Source organism: Platichthys flesus, chromosome 18, assembly GCF_949316205.1.
Source record: "Platichthys flesus chromosome 18, fPlaFle2.1, whole genome shotgun sequence".
Lineage (NCBI taxonomy): Eukaryota > Metazoa > Chordata > Actinopteri > Pleuronectiformes > Pleuronectidae > Platichthys > Platichthys flesus.
Genome location: NC_084962.1, coordinates 21,172,787 through 21,192,020, shown reverse-complemented (window position 1 = coordinate 21,192,020; position 19,234 = coordinate 21,172,787). Strand labels below are relative to the sequence as shown.

The 19,234-nt window shown below is 48.3% G+C and overlaps 3 protein-coding genes and 1 non-coding gene across 6 annotated transcripts; 3 read left to right on the top strand and 1 right to left on the bottom strand.

Moving 5' to 3' along the window:
* The first annotated feature begins 3,660 nt into the window (after positions 1-3,660).
* LOC133973243 (Krueppel-like factor 11) lies at positions 3,661-9,687 on the top strand. 2 transcript variants are annotated; one of them, XR_009924544.1, is made up of 5 exons: positions 3,661-4,302; positions 6,137-6,358; positions 6,837-7,695; positions 8,159-8,941; positions 9,033-9,687. XR_009924544.1 is itself a non-coding variant. In XM_062410983.1 (4 exons), the coding sequence occupies exons 2-4, from the start codon at positions 6,146-6,148 to the stop codon at positions 8,452-8,454; spliced, it is 1,368 nt and encodes a 455-aa protein (XP_062266967.1). In that variant the 5' UTR covers positions 3,661-4,302; positions 6,137-6,145; the 3' UTR covers positions 8,455-9,687. The 2 variants fall into 2 exon arrangements, 1 of the variants encoding a protein (XP_062266967.1); XM_062410983.1 differs by having other exon boundaries at positions 8,159-9,687.
* Positions 9,688-10,738: 1,051 nt separating this feature from the next.
* Positions 10,739-13,726, top strand: LOC133973246 (ribonucleoside-diphosphate reductase subunit M2-like). The gene is made up of 10 exons (XM_062410988.1): positions 10,739-10,952; positions 11,038-11,106; positions 11,505-11,651; positions 11,736-11,852; positions 11,948-12,081; positions 12,157-12,251; positions 12,342-12,475; positions 12,703-12,807; positions 12,894-13,007; positions 13,248-13,726. Exons 1-10 carry the CDS (start codon positions 10,869-10,871, stop codon positions 13,398-13,400), a joined length of 1,152 nt encoding a protein of 383 aa, XP_062266972.1. The 5' UTR covers positions 10,739-10,868; the 3' UTR covers positions 13,401-13,726.
* On the top strand, positions 13,046-13,179 carry LOC133974054 (small nucleolar RNA SNORD94). Its single transcript, XR_009924647.1, has one exon. It is a non-coding gene; the product is annotated as a small nucleolar RNA SNORD94 (small nucleolar RNA).
* An 872-nt stretch (positions 13,727-14,598) lies between the features above and the next one.
* LOC133973259 (galectin-8-like) lies at positions 14,599-18,454 on the bottom strand. Of its 2 annotated transcripts, XM_062411008.1 has the most exons (8): positions 18,354-18,454; positions 17,646-17,734; positions 16,739-16,949; positions 16,204-16,368; positions 16,038-16,064; positions 15,612-15,700; positions 15,166-15,331; positions 14,599-14,937 (listed from the first exon to the last, which is right to left on the bottom strand). In XM_062411008.1, exons 1-8 carry the CDS (start codon positions 18,390-18,392, stop codon positions 14,788-14,790), a joined length of 936 nt encoding a protein of 311 aa, XP_062266992.1. In that variant the 5' UTR covers positions 18,393-18,454; the 3' UTR covers positions 14,599-14,787. The 2 variants fall into 2 exon arrangements, with proteins under 2 accessions (XP_062266992.1, XP_062266993.1); XM_062411009.1 differs by lacking the exons at positions 16,739-16,949; positions 17,646-17,734; positions 18,354-18,454 and adding an exon at positions 16,453-16,695 and having other exon boundaries at positions 16,204-16,417.
* Between the last annotated feature and the right edge of the window lie 780 nt (positions 18,455-19,234).

Below are 19,234 nucleotides of genomic sequence, written 5' to 3'. Positions count from 1 at the left end.
AAAAGTCATGGAATTGTAAAATGTTTATTTCCAGGCCTGGAAAAGTCATGGAAATGTATTATATTGATATTTTCATGTTGTTCATTTAAGCTGAGTTTTAAATAACTCATATGCTCTTAAACGAAGGACGCTCAAAATATAAGCAGGCATACGCTCTGTTGGATTTTTAATCTGAGCTTGTCTGGTGCCTGAGTCTGTGAAGAGGCATTAAACTGAAACTTTAAACATAAAGCAGGAGGGGGGGCATGGACAGCTTGGGTCAGATATAAGGCCTTCACACAAATTATTAATAATAACCTTTTCCTTCCTAGTGTTGAATCTTGAAATTAGCGTCAGTCTCACACCTGTCCTGATAAAAGGTCTGAGTGACATTGTTTGGTTTGAGTTGTTGAATGTTTACACAATCAGAACATATTTAATGTTTACTGTCTGTTTGGAATCCTCACTGTTAGCATGAATACTACTGAACAGAAGGTTCGGTCCTGGAAACCCATCGGTCAAAATGTGTAACAACCCTGTGAAACAAACTCACTGTCTCTGGTTACAGTCAGGATGTGTGTGTCTTTGTGTGTTTAGTTGTGAGTGTATATCATTCTCTCAGGCTATAGAGCGTGTGTTGTCCTGCAGGTTGTGAGTCGAGCTGTGCTCTGTGTGTGTTTCCTCACTGGAGGACCTGGGTTGTGAGTCGAGCTGTGCTCTGTGTGTGTTTCCTCACTGGAGGACCTGGGTTGTGAGTCGAGCTGTGCTCTGTGTGTGTTTCCTCACTGGAGGACCTGGGTTGTGAGTCGAGCTGTGCTCTGTGTGTGTTTCCTCACTGGAGGACCTGGGTTGTGAGTCGAGCTGTGCTCTGTGTGTGTTTCCTCACTGGAGGACCTGGGACTGGGTTGTGAGTCGAGCTGTGCTCTGTGTGTGTTTCCTCACTGGAGGACCTGGGTTGTGAGTCGAGCTGTGCTCTGTGTGTGTTTCCTCACTGGAGGACCTGGGACTGGGTTGTGAGTCGAGCTGTGCTCTGTGTGTGTTTCCTCACTGGAGGACCTGGGTTGTGAGTCGAGCTGTGCTCTGTGTGTGTTTCCTCACTGGAGGACCTGGGTTGTGAGTCGAGCTGTGCTCTGTGTGTGTTTCCTCACTGGAGGACCTGGGTTGTGAGTCGAGCTGTGCTCTGTGTGTGTTTCCTCACTGGAGGACCTGGGTTGTGAGTCGAGCTGTGCTCTGTGTGTGTTTCCTCACTGGAGGACCTGGGACTGGGTTGTGAGTCGAGCTGTGCTCTGTGTGTGTTTCCTCACTGGAGGACCTGGGACTGGGTTGTGAGTCGAGCTGTGCTCTGTGTGTGTTTCCTCACTGGAGGACCTAGGTTGTGAGTCGAGCTGTGCTCTGTGTGTGTTTCCTCACTGGAGGACCTGGGTTGTGAGTCGAGCTGTGCTCTGTGTGTGTTTCCTCACTGGAGGACCTGGGTTGTGAGTCGAGCTGTGCTCTGTGTGTGTTTCCTCACTGGAGGACCTGGGTTGTGAGTCGAGCTGTGCTCTGTGTGTGTTTCCTCACTGGAGGACCTGGGTTGTGAGTCGAGCTGTGCTCTGTGTGTGTTTCCTCACTGGAGGACCTGGGTTGTGAGTCGAGCTGTGCTCTGTGTGTGTTTCCTCACTGGAGGACCTGGGTTGTGAGTCGAGCTGTGCTCTGTGTGTGTTTCCTCACTGGAGGACCTGGGTTGTGAGTCGAGCTGTGCTCTGTGTGTGTTTCCTCACTGGAGGACCTGGGTTGTGAGTCGAGCTGTGCTCTGTGTGTGTTTCCTCACTGGAGGACCTGGGACTGGGTTGTGAGTCGAGCTGTGCTCTGTGTGTGTTTCCTCACTGGAGGACCTGGGTTGTGAGTCGAGCTGTGCTCTGTGTGTGTTTCCTCACTGGAGGACCTGGGACTGGGTTGTGAGTCGAGCTGTGCTCTGTGTGTGTTTCCTCACTGGAGGACCTGGGTTGTGAGTCGAGCTGTGCTCTGTGTGTGTTTCCTCACTGGAGGACCTGGGTTGTGAGTCGAGCTGTGCTCTGTGTGTGTTTCCTCACTGGAGGACCTGGGTTGTGAGTCGAGCTGTGCTCTGTGTGTTGTGCTCTGTGTGTGTTTCCTCACTGGAGGACCTGGGTTGTGAGTCGAGCTGTGCTCTGTGTGTGTTTCCTCACTGGAGGACCTGGGACTGGGTTGTGAGTCGAGCTGTGCTCTGTGTGTGTTTCCTCACTGGAGGACCTGGGTTGTGAGTCGAGCTGTGCTCTGTGTGTGTTTCCTCACTGGAGGACCTGGGTTGTGAGTCGAGCTGTGCTCTGTGTGTGTTTCCTCACTGGAGGACCTGGGACTGCTTTCTGCCTGGAAACCGTTTCTCATGGACGCGCCGCCTGTTTTTCTTTTTCCTTTTTTTTACTCACCAACCTCGCTGAACCCGGAAATGGAAATGAACTCACGTCACCCCAGCTGCTGTCCCAGTTTCCCCTGGTGTCCCGGAGTCTGAGCTGACGTCACTCAGTCCCACCGCAGCAGCTCAACGTGTTGATCTGTGAGAGAGCTGAGGTGGGAGGAGCCTCCTGTCAATCAAACACCGGAGACAACAGACCGAGACGAGCGGCAGACACGAGGAGGAGGAGGAGGAGGAGGAGGATGAAGATGAGGTTGAGGAGGATGAGGGTGAAGATGAGGAGGAGGAGGATGAAGATGAGGTTGAGGAGGATGAGGGTGAAGATGAGGAGGAGGAGGATGAAGATGAGGTTGAGGAGGATGAGGGTGAAGATGAGGATGAGGATGAGGAGGTTGAGGATGAGGATGAGGATGAAGATGAGGATGAGGAGGAGGATGAAGATGAGGTTGAGGAGGATGAGGGTGAAGATGAGGATGAGGATGCTGGTCACAGTGACGGCTCGTCGTGCAGCAGCTCACAGTGTTCACATGCAGCCACAACAAAGGAGCCGGTGCTGGGCCGCTGTGTGTGTGTGTGTGGGGGGGGGGCTCTGGCTGCCTTCTAGCCCCGCCCTGGAATTCTTTATAGGAGAGGCTGTTTACAGCCTCGACGCATAGGAGTCCCCGGGTTCATCTGCCTTGTGAGGAGGGGTGAGGAGGGGTGAGGAGGAGGAGGAGGAGGGGTGAGGAGGAGGAGGAGGAGGAGGGGGAGGAGGAAGAGGAAGAGGAGGGGGAGGTAGTTGGTCCAGGAGGAACTGGACAATGAGACGATGTGTTGAGACCTCGAGCTGCAGGATCTGCTCTTTGTTCCTGTCCTGACTTCCACCTCCGACAGGGACTTCAACGTGCACACTAACGTGCACACTAACGTGCACACGTCTGAGATAATGCAGACATGTGAAGAAAATGTTTCTCCACATTCACTCTTTTTATATTTGATCATGACTTTTGTTTTAACAGAGACATACATACAACTCACTTCATTGTTATTATTGGTATTACCATTATTATCATAAATATGATATAAATATATCATATTTATATTATTTTGTACCTCAGATGGTGTGTGTGTGTGTGTGTAGGTGTGTGTGTGTGACCCCTAACCCACTTCTCACTTCGGCATCTTCCGCATTGTCCTGATTTTAACTAATTAATATAATATTCTCACATATTAGTCTTTAAAAAGTCCGTTTGTTTGTGATATCTAAATAAATCAATAGAATCCAACTCAGTTTTTTCCATATCAACGATATAACAAAGATGAAAACATTCACCTCAGAGTTTCATATCTTTCTGTTTTTCTGTTTTCTTTGTTTCTAGTTGTTGATGGAGGAATCTATTATTCGATGTTTAAAGTCACACACAAACATGTGTGTGTGTGTGCGCGCGCTTGTCTAAATCATATATAACGTCATGTTTCTATATGTTTTGATATTTTCATGTTTTCCGAGCTGCAGTAGTTCTGTCAAGCGCGTCCTCGCGGGTATTCGCGTGCCCGCCGCCGCGTCCCAACCTTTCCCCCAGTTGGTGCGCGCCCCCGGGTTCACCGGGTTTACTGTGACACCGCTGACTCCGCGGCCACGCCCCCCGACAGCCACGCACCCCGCCTCCAGCCAATCGCGTCGCGGTCACGTACCGATCACGCAGCGCCTGGCCTGTGATTGGCCGGTGCCCGCTACACCTTTGCCTGTGATTGGCTGCGTGTTACCACCCGCCAGAGCGCTCTCACTTTTGTTTCTGTGTTTGCTGCTCGCTCGTGTTTGAGGCTCCAGAAGTGAAGCGGCGCTGCTCCGGGTCCGAGTCCGCTGTGCTGCCTCCATCTCCGGCTCTGCTCCGGCTGCTGCCCCGGCCTCTGCTCCGGCTCCTCCTCAGGTGAGTCCGCCCTGACAGCATCGCTGTCCCGGGCCCCTGATACACATGGTCCCGCTGGGTCATGACAACACGGAGGGTCTCACCTGGTCTCAGGTCAGATGTGGTCTCAGCTCTGTTCTTAGATATGTTCTCAGGTCAGCTGTGGTCTCAGGTCAGATCTGTTCGCAGGTCAGATGGGGTCTCAGTTCTGGTCTCAGGTCAAATCTGGTCTCAGGTCAGATGTAGTCTCAGCTCTGTTCTTAGATCTGTTCTCAGGTCAGATGGGGTCTCAGGTCTGTTCTTAGATATGTTCTCAGGTCAGATGGGGTCTCAGGTCTGGTCTCAGGTCAGATCTGGTCTGAGATCTGGTTATCTGAGGTCACAGTGAACCAGTATTGCCTGTGTTTGTCTGTGTGTGTGTCTGTTTTGTGTTTGTTGAGCTTCTGGACTGGTTTTGTTGTGGATCGGTAGAACCCGATGGATCTGATGGATTTCTGTGTGATGTCATCAGATTCTGTTCATTTGAAGAATCATAACAAGTAAAGATCTTGTTATTGATTAATCTCATCAGCAGATCAAAAACATGTTTTCATTAATAAGACTAATCTAGTTTCTTTAATAATCAATAAACCATCAAAACTGTTGATCATTAAATATCTGTCATTTCAAATGTCCGAATTAGAACTGATAAATTCATTGATTAAGAAAAAAGTCACAGAGGTTTATTTATTGAGTTTAATGATGATAATATAATACAATTATTATTGGGATCTCTTTATGTTCTGTTTGCGTGTGTTTTAACTACACTTCCTGGGTACACCCCCCCTCTCTCTGTCTCTCTCTCTCCCTCTGTCTGTCTGTCTGTCTCTGTCCCTCTGTCTGTCTCTCTCTCCCTCTGTCTGTCTCTCACTCTGTCTGTCTGTCTGTCTCTGTCCCTCTGTCTGTCTCTCTCTCCCTCTGTCTGTCTCTCACTCTGTCTGTCTGTCTGTCTCTGTCCCTCTGTCTGTCTCTCTCTCTCTGTCCCTCTGTCTGTCTGTCACTCTGTCTGTCTGTCTGTCTCTGTCCCTCTGTCTGTCTCTCTCTCTCTCTCCACCCCTCTATATAGAGGTCCCTCGCCCCTCGCTCGCCCTCTCCCCTCTTCCTATATGTTAACTTATCTGAGCCCCCATTATATGCAGTGATTTCATTATTTCAGTATTTTCTTTCACGGCTGATAAACAACGATGTTTTTTATTGTTCTGATTTATTTTGTGTGTAAAGCGAGTGACATCATTGGTTGTTAGATGGAATAGGAACTGTGTCAGTGCTCCACCTGCTGGCAGCAGGAGGCAGTGTGGCTACAGTGGCAGGGTGAGAGACAGAAGTCATAAACAAACATGTTGCTGTTAAACAGTTTAAGTTTGAAGAATTGTCTCATGAAGTTCTCAAGACCGCAGGTGGTTATAGGTTATTGGTTATTGGTTTGGTTATTAATAACCCTAACCCAGGACTTCAGTATCTGCAGCATCTTTGTGAAGCTGCTTCCAGACATGAACTGAACCAGACATGTTCCTGACATGTTCATGACATGTTCATGACGTGTTCATGACGTGTTGCTGACATGTTCCTGACGTGTTGCTGACGTGTTCTTGACGTGTTTACGATGTCTGAAAACATCTTGAGTCCTCGTGTCCTCAGGGTTTAGTTGTTATATTTTACTTCACCACTAGATGTCTCTAAATATCTTGCAGGATATCTTCAGGAGTCGATATGTGAACTTACAAACTTTCTTGAACTTATTTGACTTCTGTTGATACTCAATAAGGTTTTTGTTGTGGATCAGATTTAAGTCTTGTTTGGTCCTGATCTGCTTCAGGTTCACCGTATGGACGGACTGCCAGCGGCGACCATGGAGATGAAGCCGTGCATCGAGTACCACGACCTGGAGGCTGCTGAGGCGCTCGTCAGCATGAGCTTCTGGGGTCAAAGGTCACACAAACCCCGCCCCCTGACTCCAACCTCTGACTCGTGTGACTCCATCCAGCTCCACCCAGAGGGAGGCGACGCCCCCAAAGACCTGAGCGCTCTGTCGTCACTGGTGAGAAGAGACGTCGATTCAAACCAGAACCAAAACCTCACAGTCCTAGAAACAGACTTAGAGACGCTTGGTTCAATAATAATATCATTTCATGATTGGTGATAATAGTAAATCATACATTTTTTTATAGGAAGATTAAAATATTGAATTTAAATTGAACTTAAATATTGTGTTGATAGAAATGCCATTAAAAATATGAAAGTACTAATTTAACAAATATTTAAAAACAAAGATTTTTTTTAGCGAAATGTCATGTAAACAACAATAACCTAAATAAAAAATATTTGTTGGTGTATTATGTATGTAAATGTTTTAAGTTGTTACAAAATATATATATATATACACACCCTTTTATCCCATGCCATTGAAATTAAGTGAATTATGATCAATTATAATCAAGTAGAAATACACATAAATATATTCTGTCACTTTAACACGTTTCACAATAATAATTGTTATTATTTTGTCGACTGCTCAGTGTATGACTCCACCTCACAGTCCGAGCTTCTCTGAGTCCTCCTCCACCCCCGCACTGAGCCCCGCCCCCGGACCAGTCTTCCCCCGCCTGGCGCTGTGCATAGGCCCCGCCCTCCTCAGTGACTCCTCCCCCCTCTTCCCCTCGGACACCTCAGCACTGTCACCTCAGACGGAGTCGTGCTGTGTGGCTCCGCCCGGCAGAGCCATGGCCACCAGCGTCATCCGCCACACCGCCGACAGCCTCAGCCTTCCTCCTCCTCCCCCTCCCCCCTCCTGCGCCCCCCCAACAGAAACGCCTCCTCGGCCAGGACTTCTAGAGACGCCTCCAGAGAAGGAGGATGGACGTCCTCTATCTCCTCACAGCCCGTCCTGTCCTCCCTCCCCAGTGTCTCCTCCTCACTTCTCCCAAGCGTCTTCCTCCCTGTCCTCGCCGGTCCCTTCCTCCCCGCTGCTCTGTCAGGTGATCCCAGTGGGCGGCCGGACTGGGATGATCTCCGCCTTTGTCCAAGCTCCGGTTCAAATGCAGACCCCGGGGGGGCCAAAGCCCCTCCTGCCCCAGTCTCCTCACAGTTTCACGCAGTCTCTGCTGTTGGGCTCGGCCATGCCACAGGGGACCGTGATGTTCGTGGTCCCTCAGCCGCCCGTCTCCCAGGCGCCGCAGGGCCCGCAGACCATCATGACCCTGGGCAACACCAAGCTGCTGCCGCTGGCCCCGGCTCCAGTTTACCTGCCTCCAGGAGCGAGCGGCGCCTCGCAGGCCGACTTCTCCCGCAGGCGAAACTACGTCTGCAGCTTCCCCGGCTGCAAAAAGACGTATTTCAAGAGTTCCCACCTGAAGGCTCACCTGCGCACACACACAGGTAGAGACACACACTGCACCAACCAATCACATCATCCCTTTCCTCGTTTGTTGTTTCCTTCATCAGTTTAGAACTTTTTACTTTTGTTGAAACGCTGTGAGAGACTGAGTCTGTTCCTTCTGACATGATGGCTGCCAAAAGTGAAGCCAGATCATCTCTATCGCCCCCTGGTGGCTGGCTGCAGTATAGGTCATAAACCCTCCTCCTCCATGTTAGCAGATGGGACATGAACCAAACTAACAATTAAATAAATGTTTGTCAAGTTGTTTCTGTCATTTCAGCTCGTTCTTATCTCACTGACGTTAGTTCAAGTGTTTCTGATCAGTTTGGTTTGAATCAGTTATTTATTGATATGAAAACAGGCGGACACCTCATGATTGACAGCTGACTCCTGACTGGTTGAGACTGTGATTGTGGTTCTGTTCCTACGTGTTAACACTCAGCTTCTTTTTCTCCTGTGCAGGTGAGAAGCCGTTCAGCTGTCACTGGGAGGGATGTGACAAAAAGTTTGCCCGCTCTGACGAGCTTTCTCGCCACCGAAGGACGCACACTGGCGAGAAGAAGTTTGTCTGCAACGTGTGTGACCGGCGCTTCATGCGCAGTGACCACTTGACCAAACATGCTCGGCGGCACATGACCTCCAAGAGGGCGCCCTCTTGGCCCGCCGAAACCGGAGACCTCAACAGAGTGGCCCTGCCCACGGCCCTAAGCAGAGGCCCTGCGCTTCCAGTCGGCGTGCTCATTCCCACCGCCGACTAACAGACTCAGGAACCCACAGGGCCGACTCAGGACCCCAGGTGTGTGTGTGGGGGGGGGGGGTGTTCAGTCCGCCTCACCCGTCACATCAGGACCACCATGTCTACTCCACACCTCGATCAGCCAGTGAACACGTGACGACGACCGGGCCCCGCTACGTTTATACACAGAACAGAACCGGGTCAAAACCATCAACTCAAACTAAACCAGACCAGTTTTCTGTTTTACCAGACTGATCTGTTTTCTTCTCATGTTGCCAGTGGAACTAAACCTTTCTGAGCTGAGCAGCATCAGCCAGGCTCACCAGCTCCCCCCTGAGGTCGAAGCATTCACTACACTCCAACTACTAGTAAATCAGTCTCTTCTTCAGTAAAACGCACAGAGAACTGTCCAGAGATTGTAAACACTCACAAATACCAAGATGCTGTGGCTGCAAACCGGTCATGGTGGGTGACGCTGAGCTCACGGGCTTCTGTACACGGACATCAAGGTGTGTTCATGCCACATATGATTAAGAATTACCAGCTTTAGTAATCAAGTGTTTTTGTAACCTGGTTAAAATATAAGTTTATTTCATGTAGACGTAGCTGGAGCCGGACGACAGCGAGTTTCCCCCCCAGCTCAGGACATTTTCTTCCCACAAACTCGAAGGAGGAAGATGAGGAAGAGGAGGACATGAAGGCGACAGGCTGCTATTCATCCACAGACAGAAACCAACAGAAACCTGACATTGCACTGGATTTTTTAAATCTTGCTTGTTTTTGTACTCTCTCCGTGAATAATCATGTTTACTACATGTGTATATGTCAAGTGTAGCTAAATGTATGCACTCGTTTTGTTTTTTGCCAAAGCCCCTGTATTGTTTGTTTGTCTGTGACTGTAAAAAATGTAAATATATTGATATCTATAACAATGTTATGTGTAATCTGCATTTATGACAGTACAAGTTATTGATATTTAAAAAATGTCAGTGGACAGTATTCCTCACCGTGATACTACCTACTATCTTTGCTTTACACAATATTATTCTTATTTAATAATTATATGTTGAGGAAAAGTACTGTTTTTGATAGCTTGATTTGGCCCATAGTGTAGCCAGTAAGAAAATACCTCATGTTATTAAATGTTATTCTTAATAATATCAACATTTCTTGGAATAATCCTGTTTCTGAACATTTGCCTGTAAGCGATGGGAAGAAAATGGCTTTTATAATAAAAACATACATCCATCATCAAGTGTTGCTCTGTACTTTATTCACTGAGATACTTCTTTTCTTTTGTTTTCATATGATTCAAACTCAAGCTTTATTTATAACAACAATTTTAACAAAAAAACAAACAAACACTGAATTAACTTTATTTATAATCTGAATATTGAACAGTTCCTGAAACAGCAAAGAGACACAGGACAACCTCCAAGAGAAGAATGAGTGGCGTTGGGTGGTTGTGTCACTTGTTCATCATAATGTCTGTTTACTGTGGCTTGTGTAAATTATAGAGGTTGTAATGTTGTGTGTGTCTGTGACCAGGGACACGTTGAATCATATGTGATATCATTCTCTTCTCATACACATACATGTATAAATATATAGATATATATGTATGGGGTTAGGGAAAAAATAACTCATGTTTATTAAATGTTAACATATGTATATATATAATCTCTTCTTGTATAAAGGTACTGCTCGACGACAGGGAAGACGTTATACAACCGGGTACCCGGTAACAGCGCTCAGCCAATCCCGTAAGGCACTGGGGGGCGTGACCAATGGCAGAAGACTGACGTCATGCCAGTTACGTGAGAGAGACTCATCATTGGCTGGTGAAGTCCCCGCCCATTGCCTTACTGACCGACATTCTGAACGAGCCGAAGAAAAAGAAAAACTGTAGAAGAAGAAACGAACGTAAAGCGACACCGTGTGGTCACTTAGCGGTACTGCAGGGAGAGGCTCCTTGTCATAGATTATTCAACACACAGACACACACAGATATAAAAAACACACACACACACTAAGTAATGAGCGTGTTAACGTGTCTGCGAGTCACAGCTCCGTGTTGTGCAGCAGTGTGTGTTTCCTAAAGGCTCATTGTGAATCTTGTGTAACGTTGATTTCAGACTATTTTGTAACAGTGCCCCCCCCCCCCGAAACCGCGCTGGACACGTGAACGCGACGCGGAGCCTGATTGGCTTCGTCACAGTCAGTTTAAAGAGCCACCTACCTAGCCGAGCTCTGATTGGTCAGCTGCGTTGTGGCGCCAAGATTCCAATAAATAGAGAAACAGAGCACACGAAGCTCAGAGTCAGTGAGCCGCCATCCAGCAGAGAAGAAGAAGCAGGTCCAGAGTCAGTGAGCCGCCACCGAGAAGCAGCAGCAGCAGCTCCACAGTCTCCTCTTCGTCACCTCCTCCTCTTCACGATGCTTCGCTCGCCTCTTTCCGTCAGAGAAGAGAACTCCCTGTGCAGTCAGACCGACAACATGGCGCTGGACAAAGAAAACACGGTGAGAGGACAAACCGCGGGAACTTCTTCTTCTCCCCAGGAGCTTCCGGTAGTGTGTGGAGACTGATCTTCTCTTTGTGTTGCAGCCTCCCGCTGTGAGCAGCTCCCGCATCCTGGCGTCGAAAGCCGCGCGGAAAATCTTCTCTGACGCTGCGGTGAGTAAATCAGGAGAAAGCTTCCGTCATCACACACGTCACCGTCACGCACAGTGACGTCACTGAGCGGGAGTTTTCATTGTTTCTCGCATGGCGCCTAAAGTGATGTTTGTGGCGCCAACCCGAGGACCAGCTGTCCGCATGACGTCACTTCCTCGGCTTCTGTTTCCATGTGTAGATCTGTGAATCAGTCGAACTTTATTAACACTGACGTCAGAATCCACCGGGCTCAGGTCCTGGATGATGACGTGTTCATGGACATGTTCAGGTCAGCTGATCTGATGACGCTGAGTCCAAACTGTTCTCCCGTGTGAATATTATACATCTGTGGAGTTTGGACAAGATGACACCTTTTGTGTGTTTGATCACTTACACAAAGTGTCTTGTGTTGTTTTCAGCCCAAAGCCGTGAAGAAGAGCAGCGGCGAGGAGGCGGAGCCTCTGCTGAAGGACAACGCCAGCCGCTTCGTCATCTTCCCCATCCAGTACCACGACATCTGGCAGATGTACAAGAAGGCCGAGGCGTCCTTCTGGACCGCAGAGGAGGTACATGGGACCTCCGCCGCCGCAGTGCCCCACGGGTAACGTGGTCTCATGACGAGCGCTAACGGCGTGTTGTTGGTTTCCCAGGTGGACCTGTCCAAGGACCTGCAGCACTGGGAGTCTCTGAAGGACGAGGAGCGGTACTTCATCTCTCACGTGTTGGCGTTCTTCGCCGCCAGCGACGGCATCGTCAACGAGAACCTGGTGAGTGCGGCGAGCTGCGGCCTGAGCCGGTGCTGACCTGTGATTGTGACCGGGCGTCAGTGTTTGATTCCCACCTGTCGCCGTGTGACCACCAGGTGGAGCGCTTCATGCAGGAGGTGCAGGTGACGGAGGCCCGCTGCTTCTATGGTTTCCAGATCGCCATGGAGAACATCCACTCGGAGATGTACAGCCTCCTCATCGACACGTACATCAGGGAGCCCAAAGAGAGGTGAGCTCTCTACTGCCCCCTACCCGTTCCTCCTGCTCGGTGCTGTTGTCTGACGCTGCGTTCACTGACCCTCAGAGAATACCTGTTCAACGCCATCGAGACTCTGCCCTGTGTGAAGAAGAAGGCTGACTGGGCGCTCAACTGGATCGGCAACGGCAACGCCGCCTACGGTAAGGCTCCCCCCGTGACCCCGGTGGTGGTGCTGCTCCTGCTCCACCAGGTCTGGTACTGATGATCTGTATCTGGTGTTGTTCCTCCAGGAGAGCGAGTGGTGGCCTTCGCCGCCGTGGAGGGAATCTTCTTCTCTGGGTCTTTCGCTGCCATCTTCTGGCTGAAGAAGAGAGGCCTGATGCCCGGCCTGACCTTCTCCAACGAGCTCATCAGCAGAGACGAGGTGACCGCCTCACACTGACCCCCCCCCCACGTCTAACCAATAACTGACCAGCTCATTTATCACCTGATCACAGTAACGTAATCACATGAGACGGGCACTGATCTGGTTTGTGGTGAATTAACAACTTGTATAATTCAGATCTCTGGAGCTTTGATCATGTGACCTCTGACCCAGCTTGGACCCGAGTTTGTGTTAACAGTGTGTTGTTGTGACTGTGCTGCGTTCAGGGTCTGCACTGTGACTTCGCCTGTCTGATGTTCAAACACCTGCTCAACAAGCCGTCCAAAGAAACCGTCACCGACATCATCAAGAACGCCGTGGCCATCGAGCAGGTCGGTCCTCGCCATGCACTCGCACCAACGTGTGTTTGTCGCCGTTGAACTTTTTTGTTGACCTGTTGTGTTTCTTTGTGCGTCAGGAGTTTCTGACGGAGTCTCTGCCGGTGAAGCTGATCGGGATGAACTGTGACCTCATGAAGCAGTACATCGAGTTCGTGGCCGACCGCCTGATGCTGGAGCTCGGCTTCAACAAGGTAACCGCCGCCGCTCTGTGGCCCTGGGGGGGGCGGGGTCTGTGATGATGAGACGCGCAGGGGTACGGACCTCAGCCGATGATGGGGGCTGAGTGCTGCTGCTGTCTGACCAGAGGACGAGTGGTTCACTGCCGGACGCCAGCAGCACGAGACAGACGCCACACTGAACAGACCCCGACTCCACCGCTGTCCACGCACGTCACATGTCCATCACAGTAAACTGACTTCTGCTCTCTACAGATCTACCGGGTGGAGAACCCCTTCGACTTCATGGAGAACATCTCTCTGGAGGGAAAGACCAACTTCTTTGAGAAGCGCGTGGGCGAGTACCAGAGGATGGGCGTCATGTCCGGCCCCTCGGACAACACCTTCAGGCTGGACGCAGACTTCTGAGGACGGAGGTCACGTGTTCCCGCTCCGCAGCAGGACGTCGGTTCTTCACTAATTCAACTGATCAGCTGTCCCACAGGAAGCTGGCCTTTACCTCAGCCCTTTCACTCTCAGCAGGATACAGGCGTGTGTACATGTGTGGGTTTTACTCTGTACAGGACATTTTATTAATTGACGGCAGTTTCTGTAAATAGTCTTGTTTTATCTCTATTTTAAAAGGTAGATTTAAGCCCATTTTTATGATATTTGTCTTGAGCTGTCAAATGTACAGGTGTAGTTTTAATGTATGGACTTGATTTTTGTAATAAAAATTGTATCAACAAACCTGATGACAATCTTGTTTGTTTTTATTCCTGGAAGTTGTTTTTATGGGATTTTCATGAACTGGTCCTTAAATTTCAGGGGGAAACTCTTTTAAATTCAAGCGTCTCTGTTCATCCTTTGAATATCATAACTGGTTCAAACCAGCCTCGCTCAAGATGCCTGATTTATCGATCTGTAGCGCCAGACGAGTCTGATGCTCCAAACCAAGTTCATATCCCCTCCTCAGCCTGGAACCAAGAGCAAGAATCTACTCATTAAAACAAAGATGAAACTTCAATCACCATAATGGTCCTGTGATCACTGATGGAAATGAAATGAGTAGCGCTTCAGTAGAACTTATTTACAGAGCTTCGTAGTTTTGCTTTCTTGATTCTTGTTCTGGATTGTTCCCTCCTGGTTCCCATCACTGACATGGTGCTATCACAACAAACCAGTACATAACACCGGTGTTACACATAAATGCCAGACTGCTTTTTATCATAAGGATAAAGGTGACTCATGCTTTGATACTCACCTACTGTAATGTATATTCAGGATTACTGGTGGTAGAAGACCCCTCCCCCCCCGCCCAGGTATTCTACCACTGGCTCCCTCAATAGCCCAAAAGACAGGTTTGTGTTGCTGTGCACCAAAGCTTTGTAACCACCTCCCACCACACACGATGAACTCTGTTCATTGTTTGAAGAAACATTCTCTAAGGGCCCGGATCCTGTTGGATCTAGAAGGACTTGGATTTCCCTTTTGGGACTTTTCCAGGCCCAAGAAGTTCTGTATTCTGGGCGTGTCAAAATGATCTTTACAGAAATCATAGCCCAGGTGCATCATGACCAGACAAACCAAAAAGCAGCTGAAACAAACCATGTGACCGACTCCAACATCATGTGATCAGTTTATTAGACAAAGAAAGAAAAGAGTTTGTAAGGTGACGTCTGTTTGTGGATGAAAGCGTGGTCCAGCATCATCATGAGGAGGAGGAGGAGGAGGAGAGGGAGGAGGAGGAGGAGGAGGGAGGAGGAGGAGGAGGAGGGAGGAGGAGGAGGATGAGGAGGGAGGAGGAGGAGGAGCTTCAGAAGATGTTGACGTCGAGCAGCGTGACGTCTCCCTGCACCTCCACCTGGTTGATGCTCCTCAGCTCCTGGACTCTGTGTTTGTAGTCCAGCTGGTGGACGCCGTTCACAGCGACTTTGAACTGCTGAGGTTCACACCTGATGATCATCTGCACAGGGGACAGACCACAAACACGTGTTACACGTTCGATTCCTCTGAGATGCTCTCTTTAGTATAAAACAAATAATAAAAAGTCAAAATTCACTTCAATCAAATAAAAGTCAAAAAATTTTCAAAAGTCGTTTAAGAAAATAAAAAGATTCTCAAATGTCGGGAAAAGTTTAAATAATGTGAAACTCGAAACATTCGATAAGAAAGGTCAAAGGTCAGGAGGTACCTCAAAGTACTGTCCTGCAGCGAAGGGGAAGGAGTCCAGCGCCGTCTCCTCCGGGCCCCAGGACTCGGACAGGAAGGAGTTCCTGACCAGGCGGCGGCGCTTCAGACGAGGATTCAGGTGCAGAGCCAAGTCGCTGCCGCTCGACGTTCCAAGATTCACACAGAAACTGAAACATGATTTAACAAATCATCTTTAAGACCTGCTCAGTTTCTGTCTAGTAATTCAGTACTTTTACTAGTACTCCTTCCTGGGGGACATTACTCCACTACATGTATCTGGAAGCTTTACTTACTTCAGATTTTCAGATGATAAGTTCCTATAAAATATGTTTTGGGCGATTTTATAAAAACTAAACATAGAATTTGAAATCATTTTCTCACAAAGCTTCACCATTAAATCGTGACGACTGGTTTGACTGGTTTACACTGAGAAGGATGAAAGCTCACCTGAGAGCGTTGGGATGAGTTTCTCCTGTGATCGTGATGCTGCGTCCGACACCCAGTCCGTCCCCCAGATCCCCCCTGAAGGGAACGCTCTGCACAGAACAAAGGTTCCATCAGGTCACACACGAGGCCTTAATGACGCCAACGACACCAACACATGAGATCATGTGGACAATCGATTTATTATTGATAAAAGAAAAAAAAATTGATTATTATTATTTCAAAAGAGAGGATTTTCTTCAACCGAAAATAAAATAATAAGAAGAAATGTAAGATGTCAAATATTGTTAAACGTCACAATATTTTTTTTAACAAACTAATACATTTACAGACAAATTTATCATCAGCTTCGTCACTGATCCCCGTAATGTGTGTCTGTCACGTGACCTCTGGACGTCCACCACGACCTTCACGCATCAACAGACTCACCAAGTTGCCTGATGAGGAGAAAATCAGCTACAACAGGAAGAAACAAGAAACAGACTTTATTACAAAACACAATGAATTTCAGATTGTTCTATTGAAGCTTTAAATCATTCAAACTCTCGACCGAACCAACTCTGTCTTCATATGAACAGTTCCTTCGCTTCCTCACCTGTCGGGTCACATGACTCAGCGTCGCAGAGCTCGGACTCACGGTGTTCGGGGGGGCGATGCCCACGACCTCCGCACTGACCTTTCCAGAAACACAGAGGGTGTCGACTCGGTCCAGATCCTGACGGTGTTTGTACTCCAACACGTGGACGCCATTCACAGCCACCTGCAGCACCACACACAGTACTGAGAGGACAGTACAAGTACTGAGAGGACTGTACAAGTACTGAGAGGACAGTACTGAGAGGACCAGTACAAGTACTGAGAGGACAGTACTGAGAGGACTGTACAAGTACTGAGAGGACAGTACAAGTACTGAGAGGACAGTACTGAGAGGACAGTACAAGTACTGATAGAACAGTACTGAGAGTACAGTTGAAGTACTGAGAGGACCAGTACCAGTACCATGTTGCACCTTGTGAAGTCCTTTGAGGCAGATGGTGATTTGTTAGCTATACAAATTGAATATGATTGATGAAGTACAAGTACTCTGATCCTGTCCGTCCCATCAGAATGGACCTGAACGTCGTCCTCACCTTGAACTTGTCTTTCAGGACGAGCACGATGAGCTCGAAGGCGCCCCCGGTGGCGAAGGGCATGTGGTTCAGGATCTGCTCTCGGCCCCAGCGCTCCCCCTGCAGCGAGTTACACACGATACACGGAGACTTCTGGAACCGGGGGTTGAAGTGAAAAGCTACGTCGGCCCTCGGATGGACGCTGCTGCCGCACGTGAAGTCCACCTGGAACCTGGAGACGCCGCAGAGGGACGAGAGGACACCTCCAGTAAAACACCATCATCCACCAATCATTGATTCAGCTTCAGGTCTTTGTTCCTCTCAGCTGATTTCAACAAATAATAATAATGGATTAACAGGAGCTGGTCCAGAGGCTTCAGGGACCCGAGGCACCAGGGACCCGAGGCTTCAGGGACCCGAGGCTTCAGGGACCCGAGGCTTCAGGGACCCGAGGCACCAGGGACCCGAGGCTTCAGGGACCCGAGGCACCAGGGACCCGAGGCGTCAGGGACCCGAGGCACCAGGGGCCCGACGCACCAGGGGACCGAGGTATCAGGGACCTGAGGCTTCAGGGGCCCGAGGCATCAGGGACCCGAGGCATCAGGGACCCGAGGGACCAGGGACCGAGGCATCAGGGACCGAGGCATCAGGGAATCGAGGCACCAGGGGACCGACGCACCAGGGGACCGAGGTATCAGGGACCCGAGGCTTCAGGGACCCGAGGCACCAGGGGCCCGAGGCACCAGGGGACAGAGGTATCAGGGACCGAGGCTTCAGGGGTATCAGGTGATTCATATTGAGAGTAGGACCTTGAAGGTGTAGTAACCGGCAGGTGACCCCCCCGCTCAGAGAGGCGGGGCCACACAGCTCACTCGTTTCCGTCTTACTTCAGGTGAATGAAACCTCTTGTACCTTCTGGAACCCTCACCTGTCGGCGCCTGACGGCACGGAGCCCTGGATGAGGACCATCTCCCCCGGGACCAGCCCCCCCAGGATGGTCCCAGCGAAGGGAATCAGCTGCGGACGAGAAACCAGCTGTTCACATGATTCTTGATTTCATCTCCGTGAAGTCACAACATTCACAGAAGAAATCATCAATTCATCCAAAAACAAGAAGAGACGACCAAAGCAATGACGTCATCATCACTAAACATAACGAAACCAACTCGGTCGATAAGAAACAAATTCAACTTAAGAAAGTTATATAAAGTTACTAAATAAATCTGAAGTTATAATAAGTTACTAAATAAATCTGAAGTTATAATAAGTTACTTAATAAAGTCTGAAGTTATATAAAGTTACTAAATAAATCTGAAGTTATAATAAGTTACTAAATAAATCTGAAGTTATAATAAGTTACTAAATAAATCTGAAGTTATAATAAGTTACTTAATAAAGTCTGAAGTTATATAAAGTTCGAAACCTGTTGAAAAACGAATTCAATTCAAATCAAGAGATGTTCAAGGAAGAGACGAAGCAGAATTCACTGAGAACGAAACCTGACGTCAAACTTCATGACTTAAAGCCTGAGCTAACATGCTAACTAGCCTGGATCAAGCATCCTCCGGCTGTGACGTCAGAGCCGGGGAGTCCGGTTAGAAAGTGACGTCAGCTGTAAAGCGGTGTGACGTCTCACCGGTTTCAGAAACGTTTGCCTCAGGTTTGATTTCGACATTTTGACGCAGCGATGATCAGCGGGCTCTTCGTTGTTTTGTTTACTTCCGTATCTGACGTCATCAGGATGAGACCGCCTCAGCACACCGGAAGTCACGAGTGTTTAATCAAACGTTTTATTTAGAACCAAGATTCCCTTTGTTCTTTCAGCCCGTAAAAATAAGACTAGAACATATTCAGTATTAAAAACCATTTTGGCAAAATGTCACTGGATATAAGAACTAGACAAAACTGTTCTGACCAACACGTGTAAATATATATAAATATCCGAATATGCGTCATTATCAGCTTCCTAAACTATAAATCAACATTAATATTGAATTTTGTTTCTGCTTTCATAACACTGCACTAAAATCTGTTACTTTCAACAGTTTCACTGAACCTGTCACGAGGTCCAGTGTTGATTTATTACATTAGATTTAACAGAAGCTTTTCTCCAGAGCATCGACCACGAGGGAACAATCAGGAAAGTGCAGTTTGATTCAAGAAAGCAAAACTACAAACTTCTATAAATTATGTGCTACTCATTTCCATCAGTGATCACAGGACCATTATGGTGATTGAAGTTTCATCTTTATTTTAATGAGTAGATTCTTGCTCTTGGTTCCAGGCTGAGGAGGGGATATGAACTTGGTTTGGAGCATCAGACTCGTCTGGCGCTACAGATCGATAAATCAGGCATCTTGAGCGAGGCTGGTTTGAACCAGTTATGATATTCAAAGGATGAACAGAGACGCTTGAATTTAAAAGCGTTTCAAAATATTTTTCCCCCTGAAATTTAAGGACCAGTTCATGAAAATCCCATAAAAACAACTTCCAGGAATAAAAACAAACAAGATTGTC